The 24965-nt window shown below is 30.8% G+C and overlaps 1 protein-coding gene across 3 annotated transcripts in view; it reads left to right on the top strand.

Annotated features, from left to right (window-relative positions):
• LOC140451977 (ELAV-like protein 3) overlaps positions 1-24965 on the top strand; it is a 119933-nt gene that overhangs the window by 80324 nt on the left and 14644 nt on the right. For all 3 annotated transcript variants that reach the window (XM_072545974.1, XM_072545973.1, XM_072545975.1), the window contains exons 4-6: positions 475-628; positions 14146-14184; positions 20514-20745. In XM_072545974.1, coding sequence (XP_072402075.1) covers positions 475-628; positions 14146-14184; positions 20514-20745 — 425 coding nt within the window. The remainder of the gene's footprint in view (positions 1-474; positions 629-14145; positions 14185-20513; positions 20746-24965) is intronic.

The following is a 24965-nucleotide window of genomic DNA, read 5'->3' on the forward strand; positions in this document are numbered from 1 at the left end:
GACTTATACTACATAATTATCTGAACTTGAAATCGAACTCTGGTGTTTAGGTTTTAAATAAAAAATTAAGAATGCATTTAACAACAGAAGGTCATCCGCATCAACTTAATGTAGAGCTAATAGAAAAAATAAATTATAATCCCGGTATTAGGTATATATTTTAAAAAATGAGCAACCTGTGCCATGAATATTTCGACTCCTAATGTGATTGTGTCTTTCTTTGCGACAAAGTACATCAAGATACCTTACATTCAAAATGTTTTCACTGTATTTTTGCAGTTATAAGATTTAATTGCAGAAGGCATTACCCAGTTTAATATTTATATCATAAAGAAATATATTGTGGATAACATCTTTATCTGCTCGAGAGGTATACACTGCTCGCATGTTTCTTCCTAATTATGTGGAACGGATGTGTCCAATATTCTGTTTTGTTGAATCCCTCTGATAACTAATGTATGTATATACTTCTAGGTCTCTTATGCCCGGCCAAGCTCAGAAGCAATTAAGGGAGCAAATTTATACGTATCAGGACTACCAAAAAACATGACTCAGCAAGATTTGGAATCTTTATTCAGTCCTTTTGGTCGAATTATAACATCGCGCATCCTTTGCGATAATATCACAGGTAAGGCACCATATTTTTTATTTATTCTAACTGGTTTGTTTATACAAATTTAGAGTTAAATTACTTAATAAATATGTAATAAAGGGTATATTATCTCTTTGATATTTCATCATGCGTTAAATGACTCGTATATTTATCCAAAAAGGTATTTCAGTATTTGCAGCATATCTAACAGGTAAGTCAGAAGGTTCTAGACAGAGTCAAAGAGAATCTGCCAATTTAATCTGAGTTAAAATCGAAAGATTTTATAAGTTTGAACAAAAAAAAATTAAGATTTTGTATAAACAAACTTAAAGTATATATAAATACATGCTCAGGATGATGTCAAACTAAGGAATTTAGAACAAGGGCAGGTTGGTTGTAATATATGTATAACTTTTATAAAATAAATGTTTAGTGTCATATTAATATTGAATATTTTATATCAATCATAGTTGTCTACAATATTTGAAGATATTACATTTTTAATAAGAATTGACTTTAAAAAAATTAACTGCATGCTTGCCAGTAGTTGTTCTCATTTCAACTTCTAGCAAAATCGACAACAATTTCTTGTGTCTATGCAATATAATTGTGATTAAGTTGTAATTTGTAAATTTATTATTATGTTACATTAGTTTTCCTCGTCATTCTACTTCTCAGGAATCATTTGTTCTAAATGTGCTATTTTTGGTGATACCTCTACCACATCTTTATATGCCCAATCTACTTTTAAGGTACTATTACCTTCTAAAATGCTAAAAAATGACACATTTTCAACAATTTTTTTTTGTATCTTATCTATTATATATGGCAATCAAACTTGTTTTAAATTATTCTACAACTTTTTTTTCTTTTTTTATTGTTCCTGTATTTTAAAGATGGCCGCAAAAATTTTCGTCTACAAATTACTGCTCCATGGCGGCGAACAGTTAATCTCTGGAACAAAAAATCTGAAATATAAAATTCGAGGAGAGTTTTAAAAAAGAAGTGTCCTTACGTGATAGTTTACCAGAAAAATTCAATAATTAAAAAAAAAACAAAATGGCGGGCATTTGAAAAAACTGACCTTTTTTCGGCTTTTTTCAGTCACAAAAAATTTATTAATATTATTTTTTGGTCAAATTGTGCAACACTGTCATAGAAAAAAACAAAACAAACGAAATGGACCATCTGGACTCGTTCCGAAGATTACCTGTCCACCAATTTTAAGAACGTAGTTTTTCTTAAAACTTTTTTCTCCGGATCTAGTCGGTTATGCATTTTACTTGTTTTGGCTTTGTCTATGATAATTTACCACAATTTGACCAAAATAAATAATAATCAAATTTTTGTGACTGAAAAAACGTCGAAAAAAGGTCAATTTTTGGAACAATTTTTTTAAATGTCCGGCATTTTGTTTTTTTGCTCTATTTTTATAATACTGAAACAATGAAAAAACAAGTAAAAAATTTTTGTAAAATGATTTTTGTAACAAAAAAAAAATAATAATTTGTAGGTAGATGCAAAAAATTTTTAGCATTCTAGACGGTAATAATACCTTAAATATTTATTTTTAATTCCAATTAAAATAATATTATATCCTTTTATTATCGTATTAGTTTTTTGTTTATTTCCATTCAAGATTTTTACTCGTTTTGCTCCACGATAATTTTTCGATAAGCATGTGACCTAACACCAATATACCGCAAGTTCGAAGTACTCTACGTTATTATTATTCATAATCCCAGTCATCTTTTGATCTTATATAAGACTGTACAGAACAATCAGTTAATTAGTCTGTTTTGGCAGTACGGCAAAGTGACCGTCTCGTCTGATTTTTAAACCATGGAAAAACTTTTATTTTAATTGCTTAAAAAGGTCTTTGAAAGGCTAAAAAAAGTTAAAGCCGACATTCATTTTCCATAATCGCCGATGAAACCTATATCTATCAGTATTCCTCCGAAACTAAAGAATAGTCTGAACAGTGGACACAAAAGTTTTGGGATTCTTTCTCAGCAATCATCTTTTCCAAACCAAAAAAAAAATGGTTCGGCGTTTAAGCTATTGATTATGTACTTTAGAAAGGAACTACAACTTTAAAGAGGTTTTATTATTTCATATTGTCAAAGGGGTGAATTTGTTCCTATACATTAGGTGCATTTGGTTGAATTCAATGCACTTTTGTACATAAAAGTTGTTCAAAATGATTTTTTTCATCTTTTAAAGTTCAAAATGATTTATTTTGACAAAAATATGTTCAAAAAACAAAGCAAAAAGAACGGAACACACTTGATGTTTCTTTTATGCCCCAAAACTATTCCACGAAGGTAAAACGTATTGCTTTACAGAAAAAAAATGTCCTTCCTCTTTAAAATCACATTTGGTAGAACTCTTTAGGATTTACAGTACCCGAGTTAGGATTTTTCAAAATGTGCCAGTCACTCCATTTTGGGCTATTTTTCCTATTTTTTTCGCAAACATTTTTCTGTAACTAGCACTCCGCGGTTTTTTACTATTTGGGGGTCCATTGACCATATGAAACAATAACTCCCCTTTAACGTTGTAGTTCCTTTTAGCTCTATTATTTGAACATAAACAAGAGAGATTTTCATTCCATTACGAAGTAATCACTGCTACTTCTAATTCTTGGATTGATCAACTGTTTTTCATTTAGTTTCCTGCATTTTATTTTGTATTCCAATTATTTCTTTAGGTATGGCCAAATGCTTCGTTGGGTTCTATAAAGTTACGATATATATTCATGTGATTAATTATGGTTGTGAAACGTAGACACTACTGAAGAAAGACGTACAGTGTTAAAAGGAAGAATTTTGGGTCTGTCCGTATGAGGAATGCGCATGAACTTTGAGCTCGACGAGTCAATTAATCACGCCGATATAGTAACGTTTGTTAAATCTCATAGAATTCATCGGCTTGGCCAACGAGTCCGATTGAGCAATGAAAGAAACACAAAAAACATTACCAAATGAAGGCCGACCTAAAAAGAGTTGGTCAAAACAAGTTGAGAATGATCTATTTGGGAGTTCGGAATTAAAGAAAAGTCGCCAATGACAGAATTGGATAGAATGTAATTATTGAACAAGTCAAAACTCACAGAGGGTTGTAGCGCTAGAGGAATAAGAATATTTGAATTGTTAAGACGAACGAAGCCATATGTTTCACAGTCAATATCCCTACCACTCACAAACACACAAACACGACTTGTTTGTTATAGCATTAGTATTTAATTATTTCTGACAGTATCGTCAGTAAGTATGCTTAATTATTTTCCTTAAAAACAACACTCGTTCAATTCACTTCGTAATATATTTTTTATTAATTAAGAAATCACATTTGGTGTATCATTAATCCTGTCAGAACGTTCAGCGAGTTTACTTACTAATATCTACAGTTCCCGTTCTTATAAAGTTAGAAAGAAATTTTTAAAAATAGAAAGTTATGAGTCAAATCCTTGGCTGTTATGATTAATATAACTGGAATTATTTTTAATAGAAGCGGAAAACACATTTGAACTATAAAAATATTTATATTTCAAATAAACGAAATGTTTTTAATTGGAAGAAAATCTATATTTATAAGTTTCGGATTTATTTTCAGATGTTTCTGGAATCTAATACAGATTGAGAAAATATTTTTATATTGAGTTATTTGCAGTTCACATACGCATATTATATATGTGAATTCAACACCTTGGTGGCTGTTTCACTATAAAATATTATAACACTGAATTATCCTCCATATTTGTTATGAAAAGTAATTTCTATTTCCCAATCGCAGAAGTGTTTGGTTAAATGATAATTGACTATTTGTTCATGGTTGTTTTTTTACTGTTCTAGTTTATCGGCTATCTTTATTGCTTACTTGATATATGTCTGATTCTCTGTAGTAACTTACTCTTGTAAATTCTCCCATAAAGTTAAACTTTTTTGATATATAATTTTCCAATACTACTTTTTGTTTCAGTTAGATGAAGAATTATTACATCTCTAATATGTCTTCTCTAGTTTTTTAGTATTTATAAAATTGAAGATTATTCTATTGCGCTAATCTTTATTCAGGAGTTTCCTCTTTATGTGCTTTATTTTCTGTTTAAAATACTATAGAATAAAATAAATCAAAAATTACTACCCATTGTCATTTATAAACAAGGAATTCCACAAGTAGGTATTAAGTAGGCCATATACTCTTATTAAATTTGAACAAATCGGTTTTTAACATCAAAAAATTATTTTTAAAACAAAAAATCGTATATATAATTATATAATAATTATATTATAAGAAATTATAACTTATTAAATATAGGTACGTTCACATGTATCTAGCAGCTGGCACCGGTCTCACTGGTATGCCAGTGCTTGACTAGGACAGCGCTCGAGAGGCACATTTGAGCACACGCTCGATTTACAAAACAAAACAGTCTCATTTTTATGTTTGCACAATGGAATATTGTCGTTGTCGTTTACACAATCGTAATATGCCAATCGGGCAGAAGTATTGCGAAAAAATATATCAAGAAACGGATAGAGAAGGAGAAAGAGAAACGATAAAGAACCCGGAACAAGATGAAGTATAATTATTGACCTATGCAGAAGAGAAAATATGCAAATTTAAAAACGGGAAAACAGCGGGAGAAGACGGAATATATGCAGAACTTATAAAATAAGTACGGTGGGGAGGCACTATACAGAAATATTTATGAACCAATACAGAATATATATGGAGCAAAGAAATAATGCCTGAAGAATGGAAGAAGGGACTCATAGTGACAATCCCAAAACAAGGAGACCATAGAATATGCAAAAAATACCAAGTAATTAATTTACTGAATGTAACATATAAAGTAATGACTGGTATAATTAGAGACAGACTAACAATATATACAAAACAAAGCATAGGAGATTACCAGTACGGTTTTATCAAAAAAATACTGGGACCAAATAGAGAAAACGAAGAGGACGCAAGACAATGGATGAATCACGAAATACAAGAATGGATGAATTAATAGAAGAATAGAATCGGAAAGGCCGAATTTGGATTAAAAACTGGCAGAAATTTGATGCTTCAGAAAAACTTCCAAACTTTTAACCGAAGATCCAGAAAATTACAAAAATTGTTTACGGATGTCGGAGAAATAGTTTAAAATTGCCATTGTTTTTGCAATATTTTCATAGGCATCTACTCGTGAATTCCTGTGTTTGTATCGATCAGAGTAAACATCCCACAAACTGTTCATATGTTCATACACTTCAAGAAATTTTACAATGTCCTGGGAATTCCATTTTTTAGCTCGTGGACTGTTCATTTCAAGTGATATTTTTGTTAAATTTGCTTAACAACAAATTTAAAAATATAATATAAAATATTATATATATTATAATAATAATTATAAGAAATATTATAATCTAATACAACCACTACGGCACTACTATAGCTACTATGGCGCATGAAAAGTTGGAAGATTCTAACTTTACTGGCACAATGCATGCACTATTCGGACTTGCTTTCAGTTCTCTCCAGTAACTGTTTATACATGCCATTTTATTTTACTGGCACGTCAACAACTACTGGCGCCAGAAAATCAATGCGTGTATAACTCGCCTTTATCTTCTATGTGAATTTGACACCATATACGTATATATAGCAGTCGCCGAACTCTGCGTGGACAAACTGGGCGGGACACCTTCAAAAACTTTGTTGCACACATACAAGACCTTTGTCAGACCGATAGTCGAATACAAGGCCTGCATCTACGCCACCCTGAATGCACATCAACTTACCGCCATCGCGGCCACCGAACGTCGTATCTTACGATACTGCATGAGGAGGGAGTGGTCGTATCCATCAGCCCGCATTCACGCAATATCCAATATAACACCGATAAAGGACAGAATCCTAACCCTCAGCAGGAAGTATGTCCTAAGAACCATAGCCGGCTCAAACAACAGAGCCAAACAAACATTAAAGACACCTTGCAATCATAGAGGGCAAATACTCACCAGGATTCCCTTAAGAAAAGTTCCATTTCCTCCAGCTAAACTTCTCCACAACACTGGACACGAACTTCCTGATGAGTATTTTGATATATTAGAATCTTTTCCCATACATTATCGCAGGTAAAGACTGCGCGCCACAAACGCTAATAAAGAGCCGTTCCCATAAACTTGGCTGGTAACACCGAAGTACCTAAACTGACATGCTTGGCAGCACCCCTTTTCCTCTTGTGCGCTACTGGATCTTCTGAGATCACACACACACCTAGCCACCTTCAGCTACCCTCCTGCCCCTTAGTAGTCTACCACTCCCACCTCCACAAGCAACCTTTCACGCGATTGTCGTTTACCACACCCCCCACAACTCCTAGAAAAAAAAAAAAACGGAGTTCCCATTCCTTGAAGAGGCTCAGGCCTAAACAAGGTTAAAACGATCCTGTCTTGTCTCTGCGTGGCACGAAATTAACAATTAAAAAACAATGGGTTGCTATAAAGTTATTGCTAAAAGCTCTTTGAGATCATGTAAAATGGATTTTTAGGTTTAATTTGATAAATTTAATAATTATTTGATTAATTTGATAATTAACTTGTTACCGCCAAAAAATTTAATTTTACAATTTGTTTAAAACAATTGTTTAAAGCATATTTTTCTCTTGACAGAGAGTAAAAGTACTTTTGAAAAACTTACTAGTGTAATTAAAAAAGAGCTATTGTAAACGTTTTAGATTGTTTTTAATATAAAAGTATAAATTCAGCGTTTTTTAAGCATACTTCAAATGCCTCACATTTTTTACCAAAACTCAAAACTAAAATTTCATGCTATAGGTTTTAATATAAGGTTCTAGTTATGGAAACTAAATAGTGGCCGGTCAACTAAAGGGATAAATTATATTAATATCATGAGAATCCTAAAAATGGCAAAAATCGCGCCACGTTTATTTATGTAACACCCTATAAAAACTGAGTTCATTTGCGACAAAATAAAAACTGCACTCTTTACATGAAGACTACACACTATATATATATGTATATATATATATATATATATATATATATATATATATATATATATATATATATATATATATATATATATATATATATATAATGTGTGTGTGTGTGTATGGACCAGTTTTTTTAAACAGTTTTCAATTAAACGTATTATCCTGATTTATTTTTGTTAGTTATAAAGCGAAATACCACATTGTGCCATGTCCACCAATACTATATAACGTAGACTCCTGTTTGGCTTTTATCCAGTTATATAAATAAGTAGACACCATTCACTTGTTACTGTTAATATTAATCAGCCGGCTACTTTGAACATATTTTAGATTTGTAGACACAAAAATTCGCTCGTTTCAGGTGTTTTCTTATTTAGTTTCAATACGACTCAGTTAAAAATTAAAAATTTGAAACACCTTTTTATTATACTGACAATAAAACTTTTCTATGAATTATTATTGATAAACTCTTAAGAATAATTTTTCATAATACTCCATCGTTCTAGTATGGCATCCAGCTTTTGGATATTTATTTTTATTGGGCTATATTTATGACTTAAAATATAATTATATGAAGTGTGTATCCATCTTGTCTGTTGGAATAATTTTTATAGCTTCACCCTATATCATTCCCCTTGTCTTTTCTGCTCTGTATCATATTGTCACAGAATAATAAACAATCAGAGTGCCCACTCCGCTTGTCAAGATAAGTACGCATATCTCGTTCGCGCAGACGGAATCAGCCATGTTTTAAACGGAACCAGTGCTGTTCAGTGAAATTTTATCTTGTGTGCATATAAAAATTAACCCGGTTTAATTGATTTACGTTAACCATAGACATAATATGCAATATATAATCCGTACTTTTAGTTGAAGAATAGATTAAATTATTTCAAATTTACTAAATTATTAATCTCTAAAAATTTTAATTACAGTTCTTTTGTAGCTTGTCACAAATTTCTCAATCCGAGTCTGTGTATCCGTTTAAAATATAGCGATCGCGTGCTGACACACTTCAAAGGCGGCATCTGAGACTGGGAATTCTGATTGTTATTTATTCTGTGATATTGTTGTCTATGTTGTTTGAGATAAAGAAATACTCGACACTATAAAGAAAAGAAAAACGAGTTACTTTGGTCACATACTAAGAAATGAGAAATACGAATTGATGCGGCTGGTCATACAAGGGAAGGTGGAAGGCAAAAGAGGACCGGGGAGAAGACGCACGCCCTGGCTGAAGAATCTGAGACAATGGAGTGGGAAAACGTCAATAGAACTTTTCAGAACGGCTGCAGATAGAGTCAAATGGGCCATGATGATCGCCAATGTCCTTAGGGATGGGACACGTTAAGAAGAATATGTGGTTTGGTCGATTTGACAACTTAAATTGCTATCTTTACTTTTCGTGTTTAGATATGAATCCTATGTCTTTAAAATATATATATATATATATATATATATATATATATATATATATATATATATATATATATATATATATATATATATATTATCAGAACTGTCATCATTCTGTCGTTTGACGTGTCTAGATAATTTCCATTTTTGCATAGTTTTAGTATAACAAATCTGGCGACGTATATTCACTATTGTTGTCATCCATGCAATCAATTTTGAAGGTCACGTTTCAATTATGTTGAATGGTAGTGTGCTTGGTAGTTTTTCTACTAACCTGGAATGACATATTGCATTATTTATACCTAACTGCGAACCTGCTTATAGAAAATCTGTTATTTTGTCAAATTTTCTTCTGTGAGTGCTTTATGAAGATGATCCGATGTTGGCTACGGTTTTAAGGACTTCTAAAGTGGAAAGCATCTATTCTTTATTCTCTAATTATATATTATTCTTTCCTCTCAATAGATGACCAAAATAAAATATTTTTTTTACTAAATATTTTTTTAAGATAAATTATTATTAAAGAAACCTATGATATCAATTTATATTTTTGTCATACCGTTTTAGATTTAGTTAGTTAAAATTTTTATTCAAAACCCTTTTCTAAATATCCTGTGGTAACGTATCTGAGCATTTTTAAGTACTTTATAGTATATTGAATATTATATGTCAAGGTCAAGGTACTTTGACCAATACTTATAATAAATGATTCCTACATTTTTATACAACATTGTTTTCATTTATGTTGCTATCGTAAATACAAAAGTAATAATAAATGTATAATTAATGATTGGTCTAAGTACCTTAAGTTATATTTTGTACAACACGTTACACTCTAACTAGAAACACATATTAATTGAGAATAATACCTGAATTAATGATGAAATAAATCATCGTCACCTATGTTCATATATCCAAGTATTTTTTCATTATACAAATTATTCTTCAATCTATAAATAGCCTTATTGGTTCATTATTTAATCAATAAAATGAATTCGGTCGTGTAAAGTGTCTATTTACCAGAAATTGGATGTGAGAGAATAATATGTGAACCACGAAAATCTTTGAACGTCAAATTTTAAGGAAGATATTTTGACCTGCACAGGACAAATCGATATCGATAGAAACATAATAATATGTACTGAAAAAGTAGAAGAGTAGACTGAATCAAGAAGAATGGGCCGAAGAGCAGAACAATCGATGAATGACATTGCATAGACGATTTGTGCTCATAGATAGTCGTTAACAAAATGACAAAAATACTACTATCTATAAAAAGGACGAAAGTTTTCTACGATTTACCTTACAATGGGAAATCACAATGGTTTGTATTTTGTTTGGTTTAATACTAATGCCTATTATTATACAGGGTGTCACAAAAAGATTGATCATAAATTATACTACGATTTATAGAAATGAAAATAAGGCGATTTAGCCCAACTTACCTATATGCAAAAGTTCACCCAGAAAAAATTACAGGGTGTCAAACCAAATTTTTTAATATTTCCCCAAAACGATTTAAAATTTTTCAAAATTTTTTTTTCAAATTTAAAAATCACAATATATATTATGTATTAGCATGCCGTTGCCAATAAAACCGAGGTAGCGAAAATATTTTTTTCTTGATTTTTCTAGATATTTAGAGGGGGTAACCACATCTGTTCTCTTCGAAAATGTTTTTAGTAGGTATATTATTGAATTAAAAACGGGACGTCAATGGAATGAAATACCTATTTTGTATTATTTTTTTTGTTTGGTAGTATTTGTTTGTAAAATTATTAATTTAGAAGATACAACCACTTATTTTTAAAAGGTCAAGCTAAAATAATACAATATTAGTTTTTGCAAATATAAGTTTATTATTCGAGTAGGCAAATTGTTGTTGAGTTCTCTATGTTGACAGTAGCTTGACAGTTACTGTAAACTAAAGTTTTGTTTAAATTAATTTGATTGAAAATGGGCAATTACAGTTTTTCAATGAAAAAATTGTCACATAATGTCCCATTTTCACGTGAAATTAAAGTTTTTTGTGGATTTTTAGAAAAGTTATTAATAATCTTCAAAAAATCGACTTTTGAAGCCATTTTTGAAACTCTAATTTCAAAGGATTTTCAATGCTTTTTCAGTAAAATTGTGACACTTGTTCATATAATTTCCTGTCTTCAAATAGCGATCTTACATTGTTTATATATTGTTTATAAGTAAAAAATTGACATTTAATATCCTTTTCATAATTTGTTTATTACATATTATCATCAAATTTATCAAAAGCAGTTGTTAGATACCTGTATCAAAGAGTGTCTTGGAAAAATAGTGCTCTGGTCTATATGTGGTTTTTGCAGAATCATGCTCCACCCTTATATAGCGGCAAGGTTGTGGCATTTTTATTTTAGCACTATCTAACACGTGGGACAGGAAGGTGGCCTGAAGGTGCACCAGTTAAATGGGCACCACGTAATCCAGATCTTAATCAAATATTCTATTCCGTGGAAATAACTAGTGAAGAACAATTAATGAATCGAATTTTAGAACCTGCTAATGCATTTCGACAGAGATATTTGATTTTACAATCGGTATTTTTCGGTATTCATTGTTGAAACGATGTAGAGCCCGTATACAGTGGGAGTGGGTCATTTTGAACACTTTTTGTATTAATATATTTTTTATGTTCCTAATTGACAATTAATAATAAACTTTATATATTTTTAAGAATGTAATATAGTCCAATAAACAAAAAGTAAAATGTAAAGTAATTCGTTTCAGAACAAATCCTTGAAAAAATTTAAGTTTTGGTTTGAAAATATGGATTTATGTCAAAAGTGTCAGTTTAAAATAACGGCGTCATTGTTTAAACATTGATTTTATAGCAAAAATCACAGAAAGTCATTATATTTCATTTTTTTTCAATACTTCTTTCCTAATTAGAAGTTTTCATTTTTGTTTTTTTGAAAGGTTATGAAAAAACGATTTATTTGAGACCTTCTAAATTAAATTTGGTTGATAATTTAGTTAAACAATTGCGAAAAAGTGCAAAAACTTTTAGGAGCAATTAACAAAAAAGGCATAAATAATAATAAAAGTTACATAAAAATATGTCACATGTATTTTGTGGAAGTTTTTTATTGTTACATAAAATGAATTTCCATCAAGTAACGGTCGAATCCATCAATTATTTAAAAATATGTCTTTTAACACCCTTAAAGTACACATAAACTTTTGTTAAAAAATATTTATTTATTTAAAAGTTAATCCCATTGTTTGTTATAAAGTTGTTAATTTGATAATGAAAAACGCGGTTGTTTTCGTCACCTTAGAAAACCTTATAAAATCTGATTTTGTTCGTTTTTATTTATATTTTCAAGATATGTAAGTTGAAATACCATTTTCAAAATTATAAACCCCTAAAATTAAGTTTAAATAACGACCTAATTTGTTTATAAAGTTTTTCGTTAATAACTTTGCGAGATATGATATCTTACATATCGTGAAAATATAGATAAAAACGGACAAAATGAGATTTTATAAAGTGTTGTAAGGTGACGGAAATACCTGCGTTTTTCATTATCAAATAAACAACTTTCTAATAAACAATTGGAATAACTTTTAAATAAATTAATATTTTTCAACAAAAATTTGTGTAATTTAAGGGTGTTAAAAGACATATTTTTATGTAACCTTTGTTATTTTTTATGTTTATTGCTCCTAGAAGTTTTTGCAGTTTTTCGCAATTGTTTAAATAAATATAATAGAAATATATATTATAATAAATCCATATTTTCATACCAAAATGTCAATTTTTACAAGAGTTTGTTCTGAAACGAATTACTTCACTTTTTACATATTTACTACAATTTTAATTGACTGGCCTAATATTGCATTTAAAAAAGTGGCTGTATTTTCCAAATTAATGATTTTATAAACAAATACTAACATGCAAAAAGTTGTAAAATAGTTATTTCATTCTATTAATGACTCGTTTTTAATCCAATGTTATACTACAAAAAAGTTGGGAGGAGAAAAGTGTTGGAAACGCCCTCTTAAACATCTAGAAAAATAAAAAAAAAATGTTTTCGCTGCTTATTATAATAACTTATTATTATAATTTTCAAAACAAATTTTACATCGTTTTGGAGCAATATTAAGAACTTTTTGTTTGAAAAAACGGTTTTGTTTTGTAATCTTAACATCCCGCAACTTTTTCACGATGCACTTTTGCATATAGGTAGGTTATGCCAAATCGACTTATTTTCATCCGTAAAAATCGAGGTATAATTTATGACCAATTTCTTAGTGACACCCTATATATAAGTCACTTCACTTATAATTTCTTCGTGTAATTGTAATTATGGAAATTCGAAGAGTCACTGTAATGTTTATTAAATATCGGAATAGGTGAAATAATAATATACTTGCAATGTAGAAACACTGTGAATGGATCTGAATACACTGAAGACAGACTTATTCACTATGTACTTAGAATATCGTTCAAATTATTATTGTGTTTATTTCATTGAAAAAAAAAATGGTGATGTCAAGTTCATGAAACAATTTTAAATTTTTAATATTTAACATTTCTTGAAAAGTGGACAGTGTAAATTATTTTTGTTGAAAAAAATCCACTTTAGTAGTTTTAAGATTTTTTGACAGGACTTGAAGAAGGTATATGTTTCTATTCCTTATTTATTTTAAAAAAGCATCGACGTCAAAGGCTCTATTAGAAAATTACTTCAACGCCTAATTATAATAAACAAGGTATAGATAAGAATTCCAAAATGTACCGATATTGGTAAGATTAAAAATATAGACTTGATCTTTGTGTGATTTCTAGATTTAGTATAACGGATTGTATAATGCCACAATCACAGTAACATACATACAAACTACATCAAACATACTAGCAGTTTATTTATTGATTACTCTAATCAGTAAATATTTAGTTTTTTTATTATTTTTAGATGTTGTAGCTTTGATTTAATTATGATATGATTTGACTCAAGTTACTGTTGAAATTTGGCTTAAAGTTTAGAGGTGGTCACGGGTGACAAAGCCCGCACACTACCAATAAATCACCACTTAATTTTATCTTATTGTACCTATATTTTGCGTTTTTTCTTCTCTTCCCTAGTACGTCAATTTGTCTCGGGGGCCGGAGAAAATTTGCCTGGTATGTACTTATTCTCTACCATAACACCCAAAAAACACCACCCACAATTACTATTCATATATGTGATAAGTACAATATGGAACAGCATAGATATTATATTACAAATTTTAAAATAAAAAAAATTCATAGAATATTGAATTGGATTTATATTTATAGTTTTTAAAATTTAGTTCAAAATTTACTATAAATATTATAGTTTTATCATTCTTTTATAGGGAGGGAATTTTCAATATCAAATATTAATCTGCGGTTATAAGAAGCACGCGTATTTCATGGTGCGGGACCATAAAGCATGTCGAGCCACTAATCTAAGCAACATCTACTAAAAAAACCTTTTCGTGTAGTACACACAATCACTAATACTATAACGAATATTCAACTTCAATAATATCAGTCAATCTGTGAAATAATCGTCGTTTTCACAAAATATTATACAGGTTTTTAAAGGTTTTAAAAGGTATATCAGGGATAGCTGGTGACACGTATAGCTGATTTGCTTTATTTTTTTAAACAATCATTAAAAGTGAAAAAATCATTTTTGTCTATAAAACGTTTTTTGATACATTTTAGAGAAAAATGGTTCAAATAAAAGTTGTAGATCTTAAAAGATCGTGGGACAATACCCAATAGATTAAATGTCGCATCGGAAAGGCAAAAAGTGCATTCTTGACTATGAGCTCTGTGTTCAAGAGCCATGACCTCACCCTAGAAACAAAAATAAGGCTCCTTAAATGTTACGTGTACTCAGTGCTTCTGTACGGAGTAGAAACATGGACATTGAAGGCGGAAACTCTATCAAAACTTCAGGCTTTTGAGCTATGGTTATACAGAAGGATCCTGAATTTAGCAAATCATAATCGATTTTTTGAGGCTTCAATTTTAAGATATATTAAAAAATTTCAATATTTTACCAAAATTGTTATTAAAAAAATCGTTTGAAAAAGGACTTTTTTAGCTTATAAATATTTATAATAACTTTAATATTAAAAAAAAAGAACAAAGTTATTAACATTTATAAATTAGTGCAAATAAGAGTTTTTTGCAATTATCTCGGCCAATTGTTTATATATTTTAATTTAGAAACTCGCAAATTAAAGAACTTTTTAAGATCTACAACTTTTATTTAAACTATTTTTCTCTAAAATGTATAAGAAACGTTTTATAGGCCAAAACGATTTTTTCACTTTTTATGATTGTTAAAAAAACAAAGCAAAATCAGCTGTGCGTCTTCAAGGATTTGTCATCAGCTATCCCCATATACATTTTAGAACCTTCAAAAACTTTTTTACTGGCCTATAAGCCGTACAAGGGGCGTAAACAGAACGAGTTCTAGATTGTGCTGTGGTCTTTAAAACTGCGATGTAAAGACCGATATTATATTAACTGTGATTATTATCTTTTGGTGAAAAAAACGTGGAATAAATTAAAGCAAATTTAGTAGGTATATATTTTAGCTAAACCAATTCATAATTTCCATATCTACTTTTAAAACCCCAAAGTTAATCCTATGCCGACCTTTGCTATGTTATCAGACCTATGCTGAGGGAAGTATCGAAATAAATAAATAAATGTCAGACTGATTGTAAACATCAAAATATTGTTCGGTTGAGCTAAATACTTCATCATTATTCTCTTTAAATTTATCCCTAAACTGAGTCGGCTTCATTCATTCATTCATTTTGGCTTTACAACCCTGTGTGGGTCCTAGCCTCCCCAAGAATTTTTCTCCAGTCGTCCCTATCCATCGCCTTCCTCCGCCAAGCACGTATTTCCATATTTCTCATGTCTTCATCGATGTTATCTAGGAATCTTGTTCTGGGTCTTCCTCTTCTTCTTTGACCAATAGGTCTATCAAGGAGCGTTTTTCTAGCTGGGTCGGTTTGCTCCATCCGCATTACATGGCCTACCCACCTCAGACGTCCTATCTTTATGTGTTTTACGATATCTGGTTCCTGGTATATCCTATAGAGTTCGAAGTTGTATCGTCTTCTCCAGACACCATTTTCATTTACCGCTCCATAGATGCGCCTTAGTATTTTTCTTTCGAAACATCCTAACATGTTTTCATTGCTTTTTGTTAAAGTCCAGGTTTCTGAACCATATGTTAGGACTGGGCGTATTATTGTTTTGTAGAGTTTTACTTTTGTATTTCTTGATATAACTGTAGATTTAAAAAGGGGATTAAGCCCAAAATAGCATCTATTAGCCGTGCAAATTCTGCGGTTTATCTCTGCGGTAGTGTCATTTTCAGTAGTCGGCTTGAGTCGGCTTCTCTAATTACATTTGTCTATCTAGGGTCATACCGACATGTCCTGTTTAAGCTTCTCCCCCAAGTTTTCTTTGGTGTTCCTCTCCTATTCCTTCCAGGAACCCACAGATCAGCAATTTTTCTATCGACGTTGAACATCACCAAACCATCTTAACCTGTGCCCCCTCATTTTGGCGTCAATTGGTGCCACCCCTAGACTTCCCCTAATTCTTAACTTTATCATTTTTTGTCACTCCACTCATCCATCTAAGCATTCTCATTTCCACCACGTGCATTCGTTGTTCCTCTTTCTTTTTTACTGCCCAAAATCATAGCTGATCTTATGGCTATTTTATATAATTTTCCCTTCAGCTTCAGTGGAATTTTTCTGTCACACAACACCCCCCCCCCCCACTAACTTCCTTTCACTTCATCCATCCAACCTTAATTCTACTGCATGCATCTCCATCTATTTCCCCATTACTTTATAATACATATCCTAGATACTTAAAACTTACATTTTTTGTAGTAACTCATCTTTAAATGAACAGTCCAAATACTCCTATTTTTATCCTACTATGCTTCGTTATTATTTGATAAAAAAAAAGAATAAATGAGGACTAATCACCAAGCCTTGGTGTAATCCTACTTTCACATGAAATTTATCAGTCTCTCCCACACCTGTCCTAGGTAGAGTGGCATCTTCGATTTGAATATAACTGCATTTCTATCAAAAGATGACAAAGCCAGTTTCATTCTTCTCTTGATTTCTGGGAGTGAAGAACCAGATTTATGTATTAATTGTCCCAGGTATACATACTCGTCTACTATCTCAAGTGCAATGTTGTTTATCTTTACATTTTGGACATCCACTAGCTCATTGTACATGGTTTTTATTTTTGTCAAGTTCATTTTTAGGTCAACTTGATTGCTAGCTGCATTTAGATCGCTTATAAGTTGTTGTAGTTGTGTAGAATTATTAACAATCAGAACGATGTCGTCTGCAAATCTTAGATGGCTGAGGTATTCTCCATCAATAGATAGTACTTTGTTCTGCCATCTGCCAGTTTATTTTGCTGATTATATTTTCTATAGTTACACTGAAGAGCTTTGTCGGAACGTCTCTGGTAGTTAGAAATTGTGAAGTGTTTTTTAATAAATTTTTACCTTAGCTTTTGCTTGTCTTTATATATTTACTTAAGTCTCTACATACGGTTTATCAATGCCTTGGTTGGTCAAAGCTTCTATTACTGCCTTGGGATATATAAAATCGAAAGCCTTCTCGAAATCTATGAAGGTTAATGTTAGCGGTATTTCATATTCTTTAGCTCTACTCGTTAGTTCTCGAAGCGTATGGATATGATCCAGGGTACTGAATTTACTTCTAAAGTCAGCTTGCTCTCTTGGCTGTGCAGCATCGAATGCATTTGTTAATTTGTTGTTGATGATCTTTGTGAATATCTTGCATATGATTGGTAGTAGACTTATATGTCTGTAGTTTTTGATATCCTCTTTGCTACCTTACTTATGAATGAGAATTATGTTCGTAATTATGCCTGCTAAGATTTTCCACTTATTTTGGCCAGCGTATTTTAGCAGTTCCACTGTTATGCCATCTATACCAGCTGCTTTACCGCTTTTCAGGTTTGTAATTGTCGATTCTACTTCTTCCGGAAGGACTTCTCTTACACCTTCTCGATCACTGATTGCTTCTTCAAATGTTCTGTCTGTATTTCTTGTTTGTTCATTAGAGCAACGATTTGCTTCTTCCCAATGATTAATAAATTTCTTGTTTTCTTATAGTTTTTTTCTATTTTCGATTGCATTTTCTACCAGTCTTTTATTGCATTTTTTCATGTCTTCCTTAATGCTTTTCCTTAGTGTCTTACAATGTTCTGTGTATTGCATTCTTTGTATGTTGCTACTTACTTTAATTTCTCTTCTTTGTTTTAGCATTATTTTGGATTTATTAGACAGTTTACTATGTTCATTTTGTTGTTGAGGGCTTCCGATTTCTTTGGCACTATCAAGGATGATTTCCATTAATTGAGAGCTGTCGATTTGGTCATGTATTCTTTCATCAATTGTCCTTTGGTAGCGATCTGAGTTTTCTTTTAGATTGTTAATATTTATACCGGTTACTCTTGGTTTTGTGATTAATTTTATTCTTTCTAGTTTCAGATCTAGAACAGTTTTTGCTCTGATTAGTCTATGGTCGCTGGCTGTTTGAAATTTATTTATTACACTGACATCTTTTAGACATCTTTAAAAAAATACTTTTCTATATATTATACATAAAGTCTTCAAATTCTGTGTAAATATTTAAATGAACTAAAATTTTCTTCGATTTTTCTGATATATATGTTTGATTTTACTATATCTATATATAATCCAGTAAAATAATGGTAAGCTCTTTAACACGTAGGGAGACTATTTCCATGTTATCAAGCCCTAGGTAACTTTGTAGACTAGAGTATCTTTCTAAAATTTTTTCACGCATCTGGACGTCGCTAGCAGTACCACTTTTTACATGGTCTTTAGAGATGTTCACTAAGACCCAACTATTTAATGTTCTCTAGGGGTTTCTTCGGAATGGCATCAGTAGTAGAGAAGATATAGGTACGTCTGAGTCCATTCTCCATCGTCTCCTTATTTGTGTACCTTACTGAGATGTTAATAAGATTGTAGGTATGGTCTGGACACTTCCTTATCTCCATTGTTTCCTTATTTGTATTTCAAGAACTCTATACTTGAATATTATGTCGTTGCATTTAATACGTAGATTATTGTTGTTGGGTGTAGCCACTTCAATAAGCGTTGTTGGTCTAGTTAATCTATTGAATAATATTTTTATTATCGGTCATACGATAGCCTCACAGACTAATGAGTACAACTCATTAGTCTGTGAGAACAGGAGGAACTTTAGCTTCTCATTTCGTATTAATATTAAATTTTTTTATTATTGAAATAATTTATTTGTTTTTGTCTGACTCATTAATATTGTTAGAAACATATATATTGACAGAATCTTGAATCTAAAATACCTATTGTTTACTGCTACTATATGGATCACTATAAAAGTAATATCGCCGTATAACAATTTATTATGATTTGCTTAATATCAATTTTCTGATTTTGCCTCATCTACAAATAAGCCATCCTTGGGTTAGGCAACCCAAATTTTGCTTGCGTTTATGTTGTAAATTATATACCTACTATAATCAAAAATATTAGATCAATCGACAAAAAATTAGACATTGAATAAAATTTATAAAATCCATTTGTAAATTTTGGGAACTTAAACCTTGAGTCGTAGATTAAAATATGTGCATTAAAGTATGTATGGATAAGGCAACAACTTTACTCTTACTCGTGTAAGATTTTTCGGTTTACATTGTTTACGATAGTTTTATAATTTTTGGCATCAAAATTTTTGAGCAATGTTGTACCTATTACATATATGATACTAATCCACCTTTGGTTGTTCTGTTAACGAGTCGCGAAACAACGAATCAACTCAATGCTATAAACAACCGCTAAATGTCAATATTAGTAAAGACGAAACTAAAATTATGAATTAAAGGATGCACCTCTCCCCCTAATCAATTGACGAACAAATGTTCTGATATTAAGTTAACACTTTTCTTAAGTTCAGTTCACTTACAGCTTTTACGACATTTTGTTCCTGTTTTATTTTTATTTGCGTCGTGGCATGTAGGTTTATTTGGTTTTTTGGTTCGTTTTCGTTTTGTTTAATTTTGATCAAAAGCAGAGCAATCACTACCTTACACACATTACACTCACACTGTTTATTAAAAAGTAGAAATATCAAAAATGTTCGTATTTCTTCTCTTTGATGACATAATTTTCATACATAGGCTTTTGGAGAATCATCTTAATAAAGTTCTTGATGAACATATCCCAGAAAAGTATCTAATGGCCTATGTTTGAAAAACAAACGGAATCGAAGCAGTTTTTCAGTACTTCATTTCCTTTATTAAGGAAATTACAAAAACACTGAGAACCTGTTTTGTTGTTCCACATCCAATTCAACCTTTTCAAACGTATGTATTTGATTTAGGTCTTTCTAAAGGAGTAGGTTTTATTCGATTCGATCAACGCTTAGAAGCCGAAAGAGCAATCCAAGAATTGAATGGTACCATTCCCAAGGGATCCACCGAGCCCATAACAGTGAAGTTTGCTAACAACCCAAGCAACAACAATAAAGCTATTCCTCCGTTGGCAGCCTATCTTACTCCACAAGCAACCCGTAGATTCGCTGGACCGATTCATCACCCTACAGGTCGCTTCAGGTAAATATCATTATTCTACTTCTACTAACAATAGGACTTCTTCAGATTTCTTTCCTCAATGTACAGTGGAGACAACCTTAATAATTGTCACTTGTTAACTGCTTTCTAAAGCTCTAATGAGCTGCAGCTTGAAGTATTTTTTGGCTTTTAACTTTACATAATCGACGTCATATTTATAGTCTCTCATATATTCCAATTTCAATAAATTTGGATAACATTATTTATTCATTTTGATTGATATATCAATATTTATTTCCATTGCTACATTGCCAATATTCAATGTTATAGAGCAGTATGGAAAAGGCATATAAACCAGAGAAACTAGCAAATAAAAAGCATTTTAGGTGACACTCTTTGTCACCTAAATTTATTGATAATATGTAATAAACGAAATATGCAAAAGATTGAACGTAATTTCTGACTTATAACGGGAAGGCCAGTAAATTTTACTGAAAAAGCATAGAAAATCCTTTAAAATAAAAGTTTGTAAAATTATTTTTGTTAATTTGTTGCTTAATTTTTGCAAAAATAGCTTCAAAAGTAGGTTTTTTGAAAATTTTTATTAACTTTTCTAAAAATGCAAAAGAAACTTTTATTTAGCGTGATAAGAGGGTCAATATCACATGTATTCAGCTATAAAAATTTCAAGTAATTTCACTTAACAGTTATTACAACTAATTTCAGTCTACATGAATTCTGAAAGGACCAAATTGAAGAGAAAGGCTTATAGTACCAAATTATTTTATTTAACGATTAGAAACTTTATGTTAAGTATTGTAAAATAGGCTTACAAAAGTACTGTGATTTTTAGCTCATAAACATTTAAAGTAACAAACGCATCAAAATGTAGTTAATTTTTATACGAGTTAAAAAAAAATACAACGTCCTATGACATTTACAACCGCGAGTTAGTCCTTTTTTTGATTTTTCGATTTTACTATTTCAAAAACTGAATTCATAACTTTGAATTTATAAAAGTCGCAATATCTCTGGTTCTAATCAACGAAAATTGATGTTTTTTAATTTGGGATACTTTATAGATTATAAAGATTCAATTAGTTAATTTCTGAATTGTTTATTTACCCGAGTAATTTGTTTACACAATTTAAAATAAAAATTTATTTTTCAAAATTTTACTTTCTTTTTATTATTATTAGTTATGATCCAGATTTAGCCATACGGTTCTCATTCCATCTAAGGGGAAAATTCACTCATACCAGATACCTACGGTATCAAAAGGATTGAGTTCTGGTGAGGTTCTTTCCGTGTTTTCGAGCCATAGTTAACTTGGTATGCTGGAGTTTGTTCCCAAAAATTTTCGTATACATCTGGACGTATCGTCTGGATGCTATTCATTCGTCACAGATTAGTGTTGTTTGTTTCGTTAGTTTAGTAAGAGATCTGGTCTACTATTTGCTATTGTTTGGTTTGTGAGCACAGTACGGTCCTAATATAGCTTGAAGTTGTCATTTTCAAGCATACTCTCTGGGACGTTATTGATAATATGGGAAATGGTGTGCTTGGAGAAGTCCGAGTTTGGTAGCTACCTCTTGAAAGATTTTCCCTACTGAATCATGCTGTTCTTTGTATTCAGTTGCAGCAATTGCATGACAGCCCCCAATAAGATGTTGGATGGTTTCTTGGGCTTGATATCCATATCGGCATTTGTTGTTCTGGACTTGAGGATCTTTAACGATATATTGATGACGATATACTTGGTAAGATTTGACAGAGTCGATGATAAGTTGTCCTTTGCAGCCCATGAAATCCTTACTGCATCCTTTCTGTTGAGGCTCTACGATATTGTTTAGAGCACAGTGTTGGTAGATACGTTGGAATAACTTGGGTGATATTTTGCTCCTTTGGTATTAAATAAGTTCTTCCCTGCATTAGAAAAGATAGTATTTCCTGCAGATTAGAAATAATTCTGATAAGCACTCATGAACACTCCGGAACTTCTTAAGCCAGAAGTTTTGAACTCCGTCTGGTCCAGGAGATTTACAGTTATGAAGCTCTTTGATAATATTTAAAACTTTTTCAGTAGTGCAGGGTTCGTAGGGAGTAATAACGTAGTGTTGACAGTTGTGCGTCATATCTTCGATCCACCCAGCATTGGTGTTAAGCGAAGCTGGTGTGGAAAGTTGATTTTCCCAAAACTCATGAATTTCTTTTAGGTTTGGGTACGATTTATGGTACTTCCTGCAGTAGAATTGAGTTTCCGATAGAACGCCTTCTCGGCATTCTCAAAAAGTTTAAAGCACTGTTGTGCTGTGTTGTGTCTGGATCATATTGTGAGTGTCTTGCGGTGGCTAGCATTATTTCTTCAGCTCTCTGATTACTTTTCTACTTGTTGTTCCTCGAACATTTTCCTTGATTTGAGCAATGTCCCTACGTAATGATTTAATTTTCCTTTTATTTATTATTATTATTTATTTATTTATTATATTATTAGTAGAAAATATAACAGAAAATAATTTTCTGTAAAATTTATTAAATTTATTGTTAATAGTAATTTAGTAACAAGTTCCAAAAGTGATATTTTACGGGAAGAGTAGGAAGGAATACTGCGAATCACGTAAAATCACTTTTGATCGTGTTATGTACAACATTTTGCTGCAGGCGTTTATTATGTTTAAAAGAATATGAATGGATACATTACCTATGAAGTAACAATTCATACCTCCCTTTTGACTTCAACTACAATAATTCATAGGTAGCCGTTTTAGCAGTTTTACTTATCTCATGTGGAATCAGTTTGTCTTCGGCGCGCGGCTTCACTTTCACTACTTGTTTCCATTTTTGAAATGGAAAAGCGAAAACAGTTTCGAATCTTATATGACCAGCGCTGTTATAATAAAAATACAAGTTGATTATTTTGTGAAGGCCGCTTACGTAGATACTCAAAATCGTTATAAAAGTGGAAAAAATCGTCTCGGAAAATAGTTGCTTTCGGTATAATTTGATAAAAAGATACAATAAAGATATTATTTATAACTATAATACATAAATATTTAACTTACTTATCATTTCATAACCTTTTCTACTAAGAGAAAAATAAAATTTTGCAAAATAAATATTTATTTTAAAGTGTTAACAAATTACTCGGTTAAATAAACAATTCCCAAATTAACTAAATGCATTTTTTCACCAATTCAATTTTCGTTGACTAGAACCGGAGACATTACGACTTTTATAAGTTTGAAGTTATGAATTCAGTTTTTGAAATAGTAAAATCGTTTCGCTTTTAAACCCTTTTTCTTTGACGTTCGTGGGCGGTATATTTTTAAAGGAATCGGTATTAAATTTTTTTTTTTTTCAAAACTTAAAATGATGCTTTTTATATTTATTAATGTTTATAAACAAAGCCCCAGTGAATTAAAAAAAAAAGAACTAACTCAGGTTCTAAGGATCGTAGGACATTGTAATATATTTTTTATAATTTGTGTAAAAATGCCATCATTTTAAATAAAAATAAATTAATGTCCTACATTTTGATGCGTCTGAGTTATTTTAAATGTTTATAAGCTTAAAATCACAGTTCTTTTCTGAAGCTATCTTATAATACTTCATAAACTTTTTAATCTTTAATTTAAAATTTAATTTAAAATATGAGCGAGCCATTCTTTTCAATGTGGTGGTTTCAGAATTGATGTAGACTCAATATTTTACGCATATTAACGTTGTAGATAAAAGCTTTCTGGAATAAACAATTTCAATTTTGCAATTAACTATTGTTAAAATTTGTTGAAATTTTCTCACGCAAAATTAAAGTTTTTTGTGCATTTTTAGAAAAGTTAATTTTAATTTTCAAAAAATCGACTTTTAAAGCTATTTTTGCAATATTCAGCAAGAAATTAACAAAAATAATTTTACAAACTTTCATTTTAAAGGATTTTCTATGCTTTTTTAGTAAAATTGTGTCACTTTTCCATATCATTTACTGGTTTTCACCTCAAGTATTTAATATCAAATAGCGATCTTAAATTGTTTACACATTGTTTATAAGTAAAAAATGTCCATTCTTTTGCATATTTTCTTTATTACATATTGTTATTATCAAATTTATCAAAATCAGGTGTTAGATACCTGTATCAAAGAGTGTCTTGGAAATATCGTTAGTTTTCTGGTCTTGCATTTCTGAGGCCACTTTTCTATATTACAATTACCTAGGGAATTTATATTTTTTTCAAAGTCGTCTGAATCTAATAAATTTTTAAGTT

The sequence above is a fragment of the Diabrotica undecimpunctata genome, chromosome 10, assembly GCF_040954645.1.
Source record: "Diabrotica undecimpunctata isolate CICGRU chromosome 10, icDiaUnde3, whole genome shotgun sequence".
In the NCBI taxonomy this organism is placed as follows: domain Eukaryota; kingdom Metazoa; phylum Arthropoda; class Insecta; order Coleoptera; family Chrysomelidae; genus Diabrotica; species Diabrotica undecimpunctata.